At 36.1% G+C, this 13,383-nt stretch overlaps 1 protein-coding gene across 1 annotated transcript; it reads right to left on the bottom strand.

Moving 5' to 3' along the window:
- Window positions 1-700: 700 nt before the first annotated feature.
- Window positions 701-12,517, bottom strand: LOC21384544 (calmodulin-binding protein 60 F). The gene is made up of 7 exons (XM_024172049.1): window positions 12,218-12,517; window positions 3,524-3,576; window positions 2,906-3,408; window positions 2,646-2,809; window positions 2,353-2,550; window positions 2,101-2,260; window positions 701-1,600 (listed from the first exon to the last, which is right to left on the bottom strand). The coding sequence occupies exons 1-7, from the start codon at window positions 12,515-12,517 to the stop codon at window positions 1,098-1,100; spliced, it is 1,881 nt and encodes a 626-aa protein (XP_024027817.1). The 3' UTR covers window positions 701-1,097.
- Window positions 12,518-13,383: the final 866 nt, after the last annotated feature.

The raw sequence follows: 13,383 nt of genomic DNA, 5'->3' as shown, positions 1-13,383 counted from the left end.
TGGAGTACAAACTCCTCCCTTGGATTAGGATCACCTTGATCCGAACCAAGTAAATCTGGTCTCTTGCTTTTGCTTTCTTTATTTTCGTTCTTCTTGTTTGGGCTGGTTTTCTGTTGTTGCTTTTATTCTTGTTGTGCAGATCAAAAGGGCGTAATTTCTAACAAAGTGGATGGAGGATAAGATTCCCACTCATCCAATCGGTGGATCCATTAAAACCAAATTAGGCAACTCACCAACATCATGGCCTTTTCTTAGGTAAAAGAATATACCAACTTATTAAAACTTCCCATTTTGTATGGCTCACGTTTCATTAGTTAATAATATCTATTGCCACTGTTATTCACCTAACGACTAGAGTAGGTTCCTAAACCAGTGTAACATGATATAGTTAACTTTAGTTAGTTTATAATTACGGCCAAAGTAGAACTTTCTTGCTAAGAACTCAAAGGGTAATCTCTGAGTACGATTGGTGTCACCACCGGTCATTTAGTGCAGTAAGGTTGTTCAGTTTTCCTGATAAAGTATTGAGTTAAGAGTTAGTCGCACTGCGGTGGGCTGAGATAGATGTATGGCAATCCACTTCGTGAGGGATCAATTTTCAACTGTTAGATTTCGATCGAATTCTGTTAAATTGTTATACTTTTATGTAATTAAAACACAATTGCAACAAAATCTCTAGGTACACCACTCCCTATCCACATAATCCTTTTTAATGATTGTCAATATTACAAAGTATGGGCGGTCTTCTAACAAAGAAGCTAATTTTATCACCTCTTAAGCAGAAAAAAGCTTGGAAAGCCAGTAATTGGAACACAATTTATGCAAGATCATTGTACAGACTCTACTAATGAAGCAAAAGTTGATCAATAACTTGCTGACTAAACCTTAGTCATGTAAACACTATTTACATCATAACATAGTCCTAAAGAAACATGACATATAAAAGAGTGTACATGAAAAACAATTTTTCTGCAATACTACAAAAGAGTGTAAAGTGATCAAGAAAAAGACTAGTCTGAACACTAACCTTGAAAAACTCCTAGCTAAAGAGCATACCATTGAAACTTTCATCAAGGTACTCGCTCAACATTTAGATTCTAGCTATAGCCTAAGTACATAGGTCTCGCCATTCTTCTGGCGGCAAGCTTAACCGATAACCAACACTTGAAGGCGGCGCGAATCTTGGACCAGCTCGCCTTGCGTTTCCCATCCCTTGACACATGTACAAAGCCAGGATTTGAAGGGAAAATCCCCGCTTCTGCGTCATTATTTGAAGCGAAGAAAAAACCAGGCCCTTGCTCCCATGTTGTGGCGACGGGAGAAGTTGAAGATTGGACCTGAAACAAGTTCTCCGTAATGAAATGGTTGCTTGGAACAATTGGCCCCTGCGAACTGCTGGAGAGCCAACTCGGTTCCCCGTCATAGTGAGTGGAGAAAAAGTCCTCTATCGAGAAACTGTTTCGGTGGGATGGTTGGAAAACGAAAGATGGATGGTTGTTTTGAGATGTTGAAATCACTAACTGATGGTTGCCTTCTGATCCACCGGGAAATGGTGATGGAGTTGTCGACTGGCCAAGGCCCAGTTGTAAAACTTGTTGATCTGCAGAAACATATCACGTTCAGTTAATTACAGAAGCATATATCTAAGAGGTCAAATGAGAGAACCAGAGTTTCCAATAAAGAAGGTGAAATGAATGTTAAAAGTGAAGTAGTATGGAAACTTTTGATAGTTTTTGTGCTAATCTCCATACTAGGTGTGTGTGTGTGTTTTTTTTTTTCTTTTTTTGTGTGTGTGTGTGTGTGTGTAAGGAACTCAGTGAACTTCCCCTCTGGTACTGATCAACTAAATCTTAATCATAATCCTTCTCGATTTATTGGCTTTATGTTTAAATCTCAAATAATAAACAGTTAATCAAAAACAGGAAGTAACAACCCTTCATAGCAGTCTTTACTGAACAGAACACTATAAATCAAGAAAGTTTAGTTTTGATATTCAAGAAGTCAATCTTTCTTTCAAGCAAATAGACTCTAACACCATTTTGGTAAATTGTTACCCGAAAATTAAACTGTAGGATATATACATAGGATAAGATTGCATACCTTGATGCATAATTTGGAAGTCATGTTGCATTGGATCATTATCAAAAGGCTGAGCTTGTAGGCTTGCTAAGGGCCTTGGAGGACCAGCAATCGATTCCTTGATCAGCACCATATCGTGCACATTTCGATATGCTTGCTGTTTAATATTTTCAACTAGAGCCTGTCAATTAAATGACGGAACTTATCAGTTTCTAATAATACAAAGAAACATTTCAAAGGCACAACATTGATGACAATAACTCTGAATGGTACCTTCTGGGATGGGGTGAAGGCATTCACAGGACAAAACTGTCCATTAAAGTTTGCTCCTTCAACCTTTAAGATTGAATTGAAGTAGATAATGACATCTTGTTCAGGTCTTTGGTAAGCGTATAGCTTGTTATCATTTACAAAACATATGGCGTGTTCTATAATCGCGTTCCAAGTCCTGTTTGAGATCCCATTTAGTATCTGCATTTCCATAGCCAAAAATAAAAATTTGATTATCATAACATAGATACTAGTTTAGATTCATTTTCACACTGAAAAGGATTCTTTTGCCTTACCAAATCACGCAGTGTGACGGGATCTCTTGTATGCATCTGCAGAAAGTCCTTCACGGTGTGAATTGCGTAGGAAGCCAACCTTTTATGGAATGCTCCGTCTTTCGCAATCTTTTCTAGCCTCCATACGTCATCATGCAGGAATGGAGGGTGATGTTTTTTGTACACTGAAGGAAACAGAGTTTTTTGTCAATGAAATCATGCCTATATAGACTGACATATATCATATATCAATAACTCGAGTTAAAGGTTTTAGAACTCACATTCCCCACGGTGATCTTTGACTACAAAGGCTTCACTTATAGCTTCCCTGATTCTCGTATCCGCAGAATTTTTTTGGACTACTCTAGCTCCCAATCTGAACTTTCTACTCCTAATCCAACTCGAGTTGTCGGTAAAGATGATATTCCCTAGGTAACCTACTCCCTCTCTCAAGGTTAGAGTAAGTTCACCAGTCAATAAGGGCCTTCTTCCTTCTCTTTCACGAAGGATGCTGTTGTTGAACTCTTTCTCGGTCCAGTCCTCCTGGTCATCTGAACCAAAGTCGCCATTAACGGCAACAATCTCGATCTTTATCGAAGAAAGAGGGGCCGATTTGATGACAGTATGGGAACTAGCATCCATTAGGATGACCTGAAGAGATGTCCCATCCTCAGTTTCTATTCGACCGCCTGTGAATATGGTTGCAGGCAACTTGTTCACAAAACGCAGCTGCAGCCCACTTCCTCCTCCTCGTCCTGATGGACATGCCTCATCAACTGAGTGGCTGCAATCAACAACAGAATCAGAATTGATTAGTATTACACCGCGGAAAAATAAATTTTTCATGCTCAAAGTAGTAGGGACTTGAGAAAACAACTACTTGAGTTTGAAGAACTAACCTTGAAGATGCGTTGAACAAGGAATGTATAGCACGTTCCACCTCATCTCGCACCTATAATATAAACACAAAACACAATAGAAGAATGAACTACAAAGGCTTGAAAATAGCCAAACTTCAGTAGAAAGTGACATGGTCCAAAAACAGAAATCTTTCAAACAAACAAAAAAAAATTCAAACAGAGAAACCAAGGAAAAGATGAAAAAGAGACAAAAGAACAGAACTTAGAAACAAAGAGAAGGAAAATATAAATGAGATCAATGGGGGAAAAATCCTAAATGCCATTGACTCAGTGATATCTCACTCTCACCTCTCTCTCTCTCACCATTCAGCATCTCTCCAAGTCCTCAGCCTCTCTCTCTCTCAATCTCTCTCGCTTCTAGGCTCGGCGTCCCTACTACCTCACCATTCTTACTCCTTCGCCGACTAAGCTGAGTAACTCGAGCCTACCGAAGGTCACCCAACGGGATATGAGTTTGTGGACTTAAAAGAATATTGCGGTCTAAAATTTTCTCAATACACACTGTGCGGCTCGGCCCAACCCGAACCTACCCGGCCGAATTACACCCATACGGTGACACCAAAACCTGACGCAATACAATTAATTATCTGAGCAAATCTCACTAAAAAAAATGAGGGGAAAGATATGGGCCTGGGGCCCAAACCAAAAACAAAGCTAATATGGGCTTAATTAAAGCCACAACCCAACAAGAGACGTGCAGAATGGGGAAAGTTTATAACAAATGGAGTGCAACTAATATAGTGATGATGTTTGTATTATTTTAGGGTGCGACGTAATTTTACATTATTTATTTGTATTTATGGATGTAATAGTAAATAGTTTAGGATTCTGTTCAGCAAAAAATAGTTTAGGATTCTGAAACTTTATTTTCACGTACAGTGATATATTTCTTGACTTGTCATAACACTTTGGTAAACTTTTACTGTGACTTAAGCTTAACTAATTAAAAAATTTAAAAAGGACTCTTATTTGTATATGAATCCCATATATTGTTGGATGAGATTCCTATATAATGCTAAAATTGCAATACAGGGGATAGAATATTATAGAAAGATGTTTATAAACAATATGAACATTGCTAATAACTTTCTTTTTAATTAGGTATTTTCCACTAAGATGATGTCGGTTCAACTGACTTCATATGTATACACTTTTAAAGTTTGCATAAATAATAAGTGTTTATGTTGACTAAAAGAAGACGGATAAACATCTGACTTCTATTCCTACTGACTTTGTGTCACTTGCATCAAAGTCAGTATGAGAACCGACTTTACAGATAAAAAAATTCGGATTTTACCCCACTTCTATTCGTAATTATTTATTAGTCTTTTTAAAAATATATATATATTTTCCTACGATATATATATATGTCTTTAATACTCCCACTGAAACCGAAGGCTGGGTCCCTCATTGGACACATCCCCACCCAAACCTTTGAATACAACCCGCTCAGTTTACTGCTATCTGTAAACTTTTCTCCTTAAACGAAAAAAATGAGTTTGGAGAGTCCAAAAAAAAAAAAGACTTTAAATTCCTTTTTATTTCCGCAATATAATTAGCTGGTTCTCACAAGGCGCATCGTCAGCCGTCTCATATGACGGATTGGTAGTAGAGTCATTTTGGTGTTGAATGGAAAATATAGATTTGTGTTCATATGAAGATGTTTGTAAGACTTTTCCAACTGTCTCAAGGACAGTTGAAAACACATGTAGTTTTGGTCTTAATTACATTGGGGCCATGAAATTTATGAAGTCGCGTGACAATTAAAACTATAAATAAAATAATAAGAAGATAGAAAAAAAGGAAGAAAGATGTGGAAAAGGTAGGCGTAGCTAGACAATTTATTGACATTTATAATATATATAATATATATATATATATATATATATAATATATGGTGAACTCTATCTTCATCATTGCTAACCTGTATTGTTTAAAAAGTCAAGAGTCAAGTTGGTCCCCTCCCTTACAATTCTTATATTTATGTGCATTATATATATATATATATATATATATATATTTTTTTTTCATACAATATGTTATTTTTAATTTACGCGTGTATTAAATCTTATTTATTTTATTAATTTAAATTTATAATTTAAATTTTATCTTTTCTTATTATAATAAAAAAATTTTATATAAAATTACATCTTAATTTAAATTAAAAATTTAAATTAACAAACTCAAGACATCTTTATTATTACTAGAGAAGAGATAAGAGTGGCAGTTTCCAATTACGAAAGTACGTCACTATCTTCGTCTACTTAGGTGTAAAGGTCGACAAACTTTTTTTCCTTTTCTAATTTCAAGTGGAAAAAGCAGAAAAAGAAATGCTAGAGAATGAACTCTGAAATAAACTGTAAAGGGATTGATTTTGTTAATTCCTTTTTTTTTTTTAAATAAATGTAAAGGGATTGATATCATTGGTCTTTGTTTTTATTTTATAAATAACTGCAAACTGATGATTTGAAAGTCAACAGTTTTGTCACCTGGGTATATGGTGGTGGTGAATTGACCCATGATGTTCTTTGCAATTTTTGGTTTGCAGTTTTCCTTCCAATTTCCAGGAACTGACCAACTCGTTTCCGGGTAAATTCTGGGAACTCCCCTTTTCCGAAAGAAAATAGAAAAGAAGGCAACTTTTTTTTGTTACTTTTTTTTATTAATTTTTTACATTTATTATTTGATATGTATATTCTATTATTATATTTTTTATTTAAATAATAATATATCATGTTAATAAAATTTACGTGTTAAATTATAAATGCAGAGAGTAACAGAAGTCATTTCTCATATCAGAATCATGATTATCGATTACACATTTGATTTGATTTTTTTAATAAAGAGATTTTAATATCAAATAAAATAATCATAATTATAATCTTGTATAAATATTTTGATTCTAAATTCGTGTAAGTCGGAAGAACTAAACAAGGGGTCTAATTATAATTATAAATCTTGTAAAAATAGGTATTCTAGATTCAAACTTGATTTAAAAAGAACAAAAAAAAAAAAATCCTAAAATGAAAATGAAAATGAAAATAAAAATAAAAGAGAAGACCCAAAAGCTTAAAGTGGTTATGGTTGTCAAACTTTTGTTAAATTGACCAAAAATACGCGTTCGTACTCCCTCTTACAATTTCTCTGAAAACAAAAAAAAATAAAAGATATAGACCCCGTTTTTTTCGTTGATTCGAGTTTAGAATTCGAATTTTGCTACAGTAAAAAGCTCTCAGAAACAGTCACATCTAACTTTTTTGTTACAGTAAAAAACTCTCACACAACATCACATCTCAACTCGAATTAAAAACTCGAATTAGCGAACCGAATGGGCCCATAATTAGTGCTCAAGAACAAGAAACCATTCACAACTCATATCATAACTCAATTTTTTTTTTACTATAGTGTTTTTTTCTTACTTAAAAAAATAATATTTTCTGTCATAAAAATTTAAATTTAACTTTTTATTACAATATTTTTTAAATAAAAAGTTTGAGTTGTGAAAAGAACACCTACTCAATCCTACTCTCTTCACATGAATTATGTTCAACAACAGCAAAATATCACTTCATAAACATGTCATTTCAAAACGCAAACAACATTAAAGTGACATGCAAACTTGGGAGTAGGGATGACAATTTTACCCGTTAACCTATTAATCTGCGGGGAGCCATCTTAAACGGGGCGAGCTAAATCCATTTTAAACAGATCCGAATTGTAAACAGGTTAAAATCTTAACCCGTTATGGATCGCTGGACAGAGGTGGGTTTAGAAGTCCCCGATCTTATTCCCCGTTTACTTGTCCCATTTAATTATATCCTATTTTTAAATATATATTATGTGTAATATGCTATGATTAACGCTTAAAAGTGATGTTCACAAGCGGTCAATTATAGCACAGAATAGCGGTCGTATCCACAGAAAAGTAACAAAATAAACAAGAAAGAAGAGAATAAGAGCGTTAGAGAAAAATAAATAACAAGTAAATTAAAGAAAAAGAAGAGTTTTTGAGATTTTTGTTGCAAATAAAATAAAAAAGAAGAAGATTTGTATGAAGGAAATTTAGTAGTAAAAACGGTAAGGTGTCGAGAATCCCTAATGTTTTGTTCACCAATTCAAGTTTTGATTCACAAAATAAAAGAATCGAATAAATTAAATCTCTATGTTGACTCCGAAAATATTATCATTACAAGTTATCTAAAATCGACAATATATCAATTGGACAATATTGCAATAAAAGATAATTTGTAAAATAATTTGAATAACAAAATAACGCATGACAGAATTACATAAGAAGAGCGTGACTGAACTTATATAAAAATTAGCACACAAAATTTTGAAAAATAAATGAAAGATAGATGAGATTTAATTCATTCAGATATTGAATTTTACAGCACAAGAAATCAAAAGCCCAAATTGGGTCACTCAACAAAAGTTCATCTCTAACCTCACCAAGAGAACTCTAGCCTAACTTGCAAAACATTCTCACAAGTTCTAGAGAGAAAATATGAGACTGACAATAAGACGACAGAAAACTGAATAATAAAAGCTTCTGAAAACCCCTCTTATTTATAGTGTTCAGAGGTTGCCTATCAAATAAGGAAATAAATAATAAAAATAGAAATTACAAAAGAAAAGGAAACAAAATAAAATTACCCATAAATTTGGGGAAATCATATATTTGATTTGGAGAAGAAATCTGGCAACTCGGGGAGAAGAAATCTGGATTCAGCACCCTTAAGGACACGTGTCAAAGCTTGGTTGGAGGAAGTGGATTCAATTCCACGTGTCACGCGTGGAGAGGAAGTAGGGCGCTAGCAGAAAAAGAGAGGTGGGGTTCGTGGAGAACAGCTGACACATGTGGAGAATAAGGTAGGCTGGAAGCTGTCGTGCAGGACCTACACTGAAACAGATTGAAACGCGTTGTAGGTTCCTCATCGAAGAAACGGGCCTTGATGGTTAGGCTGTGCTGGTAACGCACGCATAGAGAGCTGGGGGGGGGGGGGGGGGGGGGGATGCGGGAGAGAGTTGGGCACCATGCGGAGGCTCGGCTTGATGGCTCAATGGGCTGACGCGGCTCTCCCTCTCCAATCGGCTCGTGTGGCTTAATTTTGGCTGACTGAAATTGGCCGAAAATATGGCTTTCATGGCTTCTTCTTATGTAGATTTTTACACTGCTTTCATCTGTAAATAATTAAACAAAAAACTAGATAAATTCCAATTAAAAATATTCTGAATAAAAATAATGGAATTGTTTAATTAAAACTTAAATATTTTAATATTATATAAGTCAAAAGCAGTATTTAGGGTGCATTTTTATGCACTAATCATGCTATAATATATACTTTTAATGTAATCTATTATATAATACATATGAAATTTAAAACTACATTTCTTTTATTTTTAACTTAATGTTTTGCATGGTTGTATTATTTAATTAATCATTTATTTATTTTACAATAAAAATAACTAATCGGGTAAATAGAATACCGCGAATACTCTCAACCCGTGGCAAGAAAATCCATCCCATAACCTGTCAACTTATGCTGGTTCATAAGAATTATGTTTTTGTTCGTTGAATGGGTTGGCAAAAAGGCCACCCCACCCCAAATCAGCCCCACCGCCATCTCTATTTGGGAGAAAGAAAAGTTGAACATAAGTTGGCATGCTATTGGTGAAGTATAATTACGCAGCTTGTAGTTTCATTCTGCCTACATAAAATGACACATTTGACTTTACTTATTATTATGTAATTTAAGAAGATACTTGTCAAGCCCCGAAGCCGCGGTCGGTGACGTGGATGCTCGATTAGGGGTTAAACGCGATTAAGAATAAAATATTAAGGAAATTCCCAAATGAGCCCCACTATTTTACCGAAAATAAATTACAAGAACACCTCAAGAGGCTAAAACTCCCGCCTTTAACTCTGTTCAGGGCTACACCCACAGGATCTATCCACAGGATATGCAGCATTGTACATACATGAACACGTAAATAACATTACAGACATCAACCACAGTCTAGAAATCTAAATATCAAAGTTTACAGAAGTTACAAATCTTACATTCGTACACAGGGAGGATGATCTCAATCCTCACCAAATCAGTTGGTAGCAACTAACTCAGCTATTCAGCACTGCTCCTAGAGTCGCCTGGGAGGGGTTAATATTTATAAAACATTAAAACGTGAGTGAAAGGCCAGAAGGATATATTTTGAAATAGCTATCTAAATAAATAAATAAATAAATAAACAAGTAAATAAATAGATAAATGAATAAATAAGACATTCAGTTTCAACACAACAGCCGGAACCTCACATCCTTTTTTCTCAAAAGAAATATAACTGAAAATCTCCGTATTACAGGCATCAGCAAGTAATTTATACTATGATAAATTACTTATACAACCAAATGTACAAGCCATATCACCCCGGGCCGGGTATCGGGTCCTGTCCCCAAGGATGCACTCTCCACATCCTATCTAGGTCATCAGCCGGTTTACCGATTTGCAAGATCTCTTATCTTAAAAAATGATTCATTAAACTTTATGAAACAGTCCATTATACTCTCCAGAATCTACAATAAGCCATGGGGATTAAAATGTTTTTCTTTCGCAAACATGCCCTTTCTTTAAAACATTTGCAAGGCCAAAATCCTTTTGAAAACAGGCTCACAAAGGAAATGGTAAGAAATCCTACCTCACAAGTACCAAACCTGGCTAGTGTTACACTATTCCGGCTTTTGCTTCCTCAAGCCCCTCAATCCGAGTCCTCAGCTAGCACTGATACAAAACCACGCTTTAGGATCCAATTCACATTCCTAAAGCAATTTCAATATCAATTATACCATTCGATTTCCTATTAGTTTGCCATAATTCAATTACAGGTTTCAGAAACCATTTCATGTTTCAAATCATCATTCCAAGGGTTTTTAATCTCAAAACATGGATTAAAGAGGCAAATCCATTCACTCTAGGTCCCTAAATAAAGCTAATTTGGGTCCTCCTAGAAAACCGAGGACAAAATAGGGTTTTTTAACAAAACATGGTCAAACCCAGTGTACACCGGTCGACCGGTGATAGAGCAGTACAACACCACCAGTCGACCGGTGGTGTGCAATTTGGTCAACCGCACAGGTCGACCTAATGTAGTGCAGACCGGTCGACCGCATAGGTTGACCGGTGGAATCAAGGCAGGATGGCCAACATGGCCGATCCGAAGAAAATCAACGCAAAACCTGCAAATTCGAGTTCAAATATGAAATATCTCAAAGGAAAACCACTAGATCTGGGTTCTAGGTACTAAATCAAGTCCAAAGAACCCAAGATCTCTAATTTCTATCATGGTTTTACTCAAAATCCATCAAAATTCATTCCGAACCAAAATAGGGTTTCTAAATTCAAAAATCCAATAGGGTTTCTAAATCCGAAAATCCAAGAATCAAGAGAGGTTTTTTTTTTTTTTTTTTTTTTTTTTTTTTCAGAAATCTTACCTCAAATCCTTCTCTTGATGTAGAAAACTTCTTGAAATTTTTCTCTTTGGTTTGAGATTTGGTTGTTTGAATCAAAACGGGAGAGAGAGAGAGAACGAGAGTGAAGAGAGAGAGAGAGAGTGAGAATGAGCAATGCACGTGAAACAAGGAAAAAGGAAGGAAAGAAAAAGGAAAAGAAAATGAAAAATGAGTGTGCAAATATTTAAAATGACAGTCCAGAAATGTGCCCATACACACTTCTGGGTAAAAATGTAAATACTAAGAATATTTAAATACTTTGGAATTATTCAACTTTACACGTCAGAAACATTTATTAATCAATAATTAATTAATTAAACCAGATTAGGCACACTAATAAATCTCAATTACCTCAATTAATCTTGTTTAATTCTTCGGGGTGTTACAACTCCAACCCCTCAAGGAATTTCATCCTCGAAATTAGGACTTACCTCAAAGTGAAAACAGATGCGGGTACCGCTCCTGCATCGTCATTTCAAGCTCGCATGTCGCTTCCTCAACTCCATGGTGCTGCCATAACACTTTCACTAGTGGTATCTCACGATGACGCAAACCCGATCAAGAATCTAAACTCGTGCCTCCTCGTATGTTGCGTCATACTATATTGGAACGTCATACCATTGCATCATCACTTCCGGCTCAGGTTGACATTTGCGAAGCATGGAGACATGGAACACATCATGCATGTGAGATAACTCAGGCGGTAAGGCCAGGTGATACGCCACGACACCAACTCGTTACACGATCGGGAATGGTCCAACGTACCTTGGTGTAAGTTTTTCTTTCACTCCAAAATGAACAACTCCTTTGCGTGGAGAAACCTTTAACAGAACGAAGTCGCCTTCCTAAAATTTCAAAGGCCTACACCTTCTGTCAGCATAGCTATTTTGATGACTTTGAGCCATGAACAATCGTTCTCGAATCACAACTATCTTCTCATTGTTCTCTTGAATCACTTATGGTGCAGTAGTAAGTCGATCCTCTGGTTCCAACCAACAAACAGGTGATCTGCAGGGTCGACCATAGAGAGCTTTGAACGGAGCCATGCCGATACTGGCCTGATAGCTATTATTGTAGGCAAATTCAGCAAGGTGCAGATATTTCTTCCAATTTCCACCAAAATCTAGAATACAAGCACGAAGCATATCCTCCAGAATCTGAATAACTCTTTTAGATTGCCCATTAGTCTGAGGATGAAATGCTATGCTGAAGTTCAATTTTGTTCCCATGGCTTCCTGAAAACTTTTCCAATACCTCGCATTAAAATGAGTGTCGTGATATGATATGATCAATAACGGCACTCCGTGAAGTTTGACGATATGCTTCAGATACAATTCAGCCAGAACCTTTCGAGAATACGTCGCACGAAACAATATGAAATGCGTAGATTTCGTCAACCTGTCCACCACCACCCAGATGGCATCGTGCTTCTGCTCAGTCCTCGGTAGTCCCATCAGGAAGTCCATCGTGATGTGCTCCTATTTTCATCCCGGCACAGGTAGAGGTTGCAACTCTCCCGCTGGTTTCTGGTGCTCAGTTATAATCCGGAGACAAGTCACACATTCTGAAACGTGTTCATGAACGTCTTTCTTCATACCTCTTGACCAGTATTACCTCTTCAGGTCCTGGTACATCTCTTGGTCTCCGAATCAAATTCGGATGCGGAAGCGTGGTGGTGCGGGAAGGGAGGCGGATCGTGTATGACAAAAATTTTCATAAAACTTTTGAGATACTCTATAGATTATATTAATTTATGCACGAATAAATTAATCTCGTTAACTTATATATATCAAGAACTCAGTCAAGAAAAATACCTGGAAGCCAACTCGGATGATAACTTGAGTTCTTTGACCACGAACAGTCCTTGCTCCAATCTTTGTGTTTAGAAAACCAATGTCTTCCACGTCAATTCCTAGAATCCACGAAGACGTGTGTGTGGGCACACATGAGACAAAACGGGTTACAATAAACACTCAAATTTCTACAAACACCAACGTATGCACGATGTGGAATTTTTTAGAGAAAAAATTTTTTCCTTCCTCTCTCTCTTGAGAATTTCGGCCAGCCTTAACTCTTAGGGCTGAAAAATTGTTTCCAAAATTTCTATAGAGAAATTTCGGCTACCTCTAAAATTAGGGCAAAAAACCATATAAAAAATTGTCTCAAAAATAGTATTTATAGAGTAGAAGTCAAACTTATAGAAGGAATCAAATCTCTATCTCCAATTTAAATTTCGAAACGAAATCTCCTCTATCCCTTATCCCTTAGTGTGGCCAGCCATGCTAGGGACTCATATCCCTGTGTGGCGCCAATACTGGATAGGGAAGGAAGA

This window comes from Morus notabilis, unplaced genomic scaffold (genome assembly GCF_000414095.1).
Source record: "Morus notabilis unplaced genomic scaffold, ASM41409v2 Scaffold335, whole genome shotgun sequence".
In the NCBI taxonomy this organism is placed as follows: Eukaryota; Viridiplantae; Streptophyta; class Magnoliopsida; order Rosales; family Moraceae; genus Morus; species Morus notabilis.
Note: the sequence above shows the minus strand (reverse complement) of the source record. Positions and strands in the feature narration are given on the sequence as shown.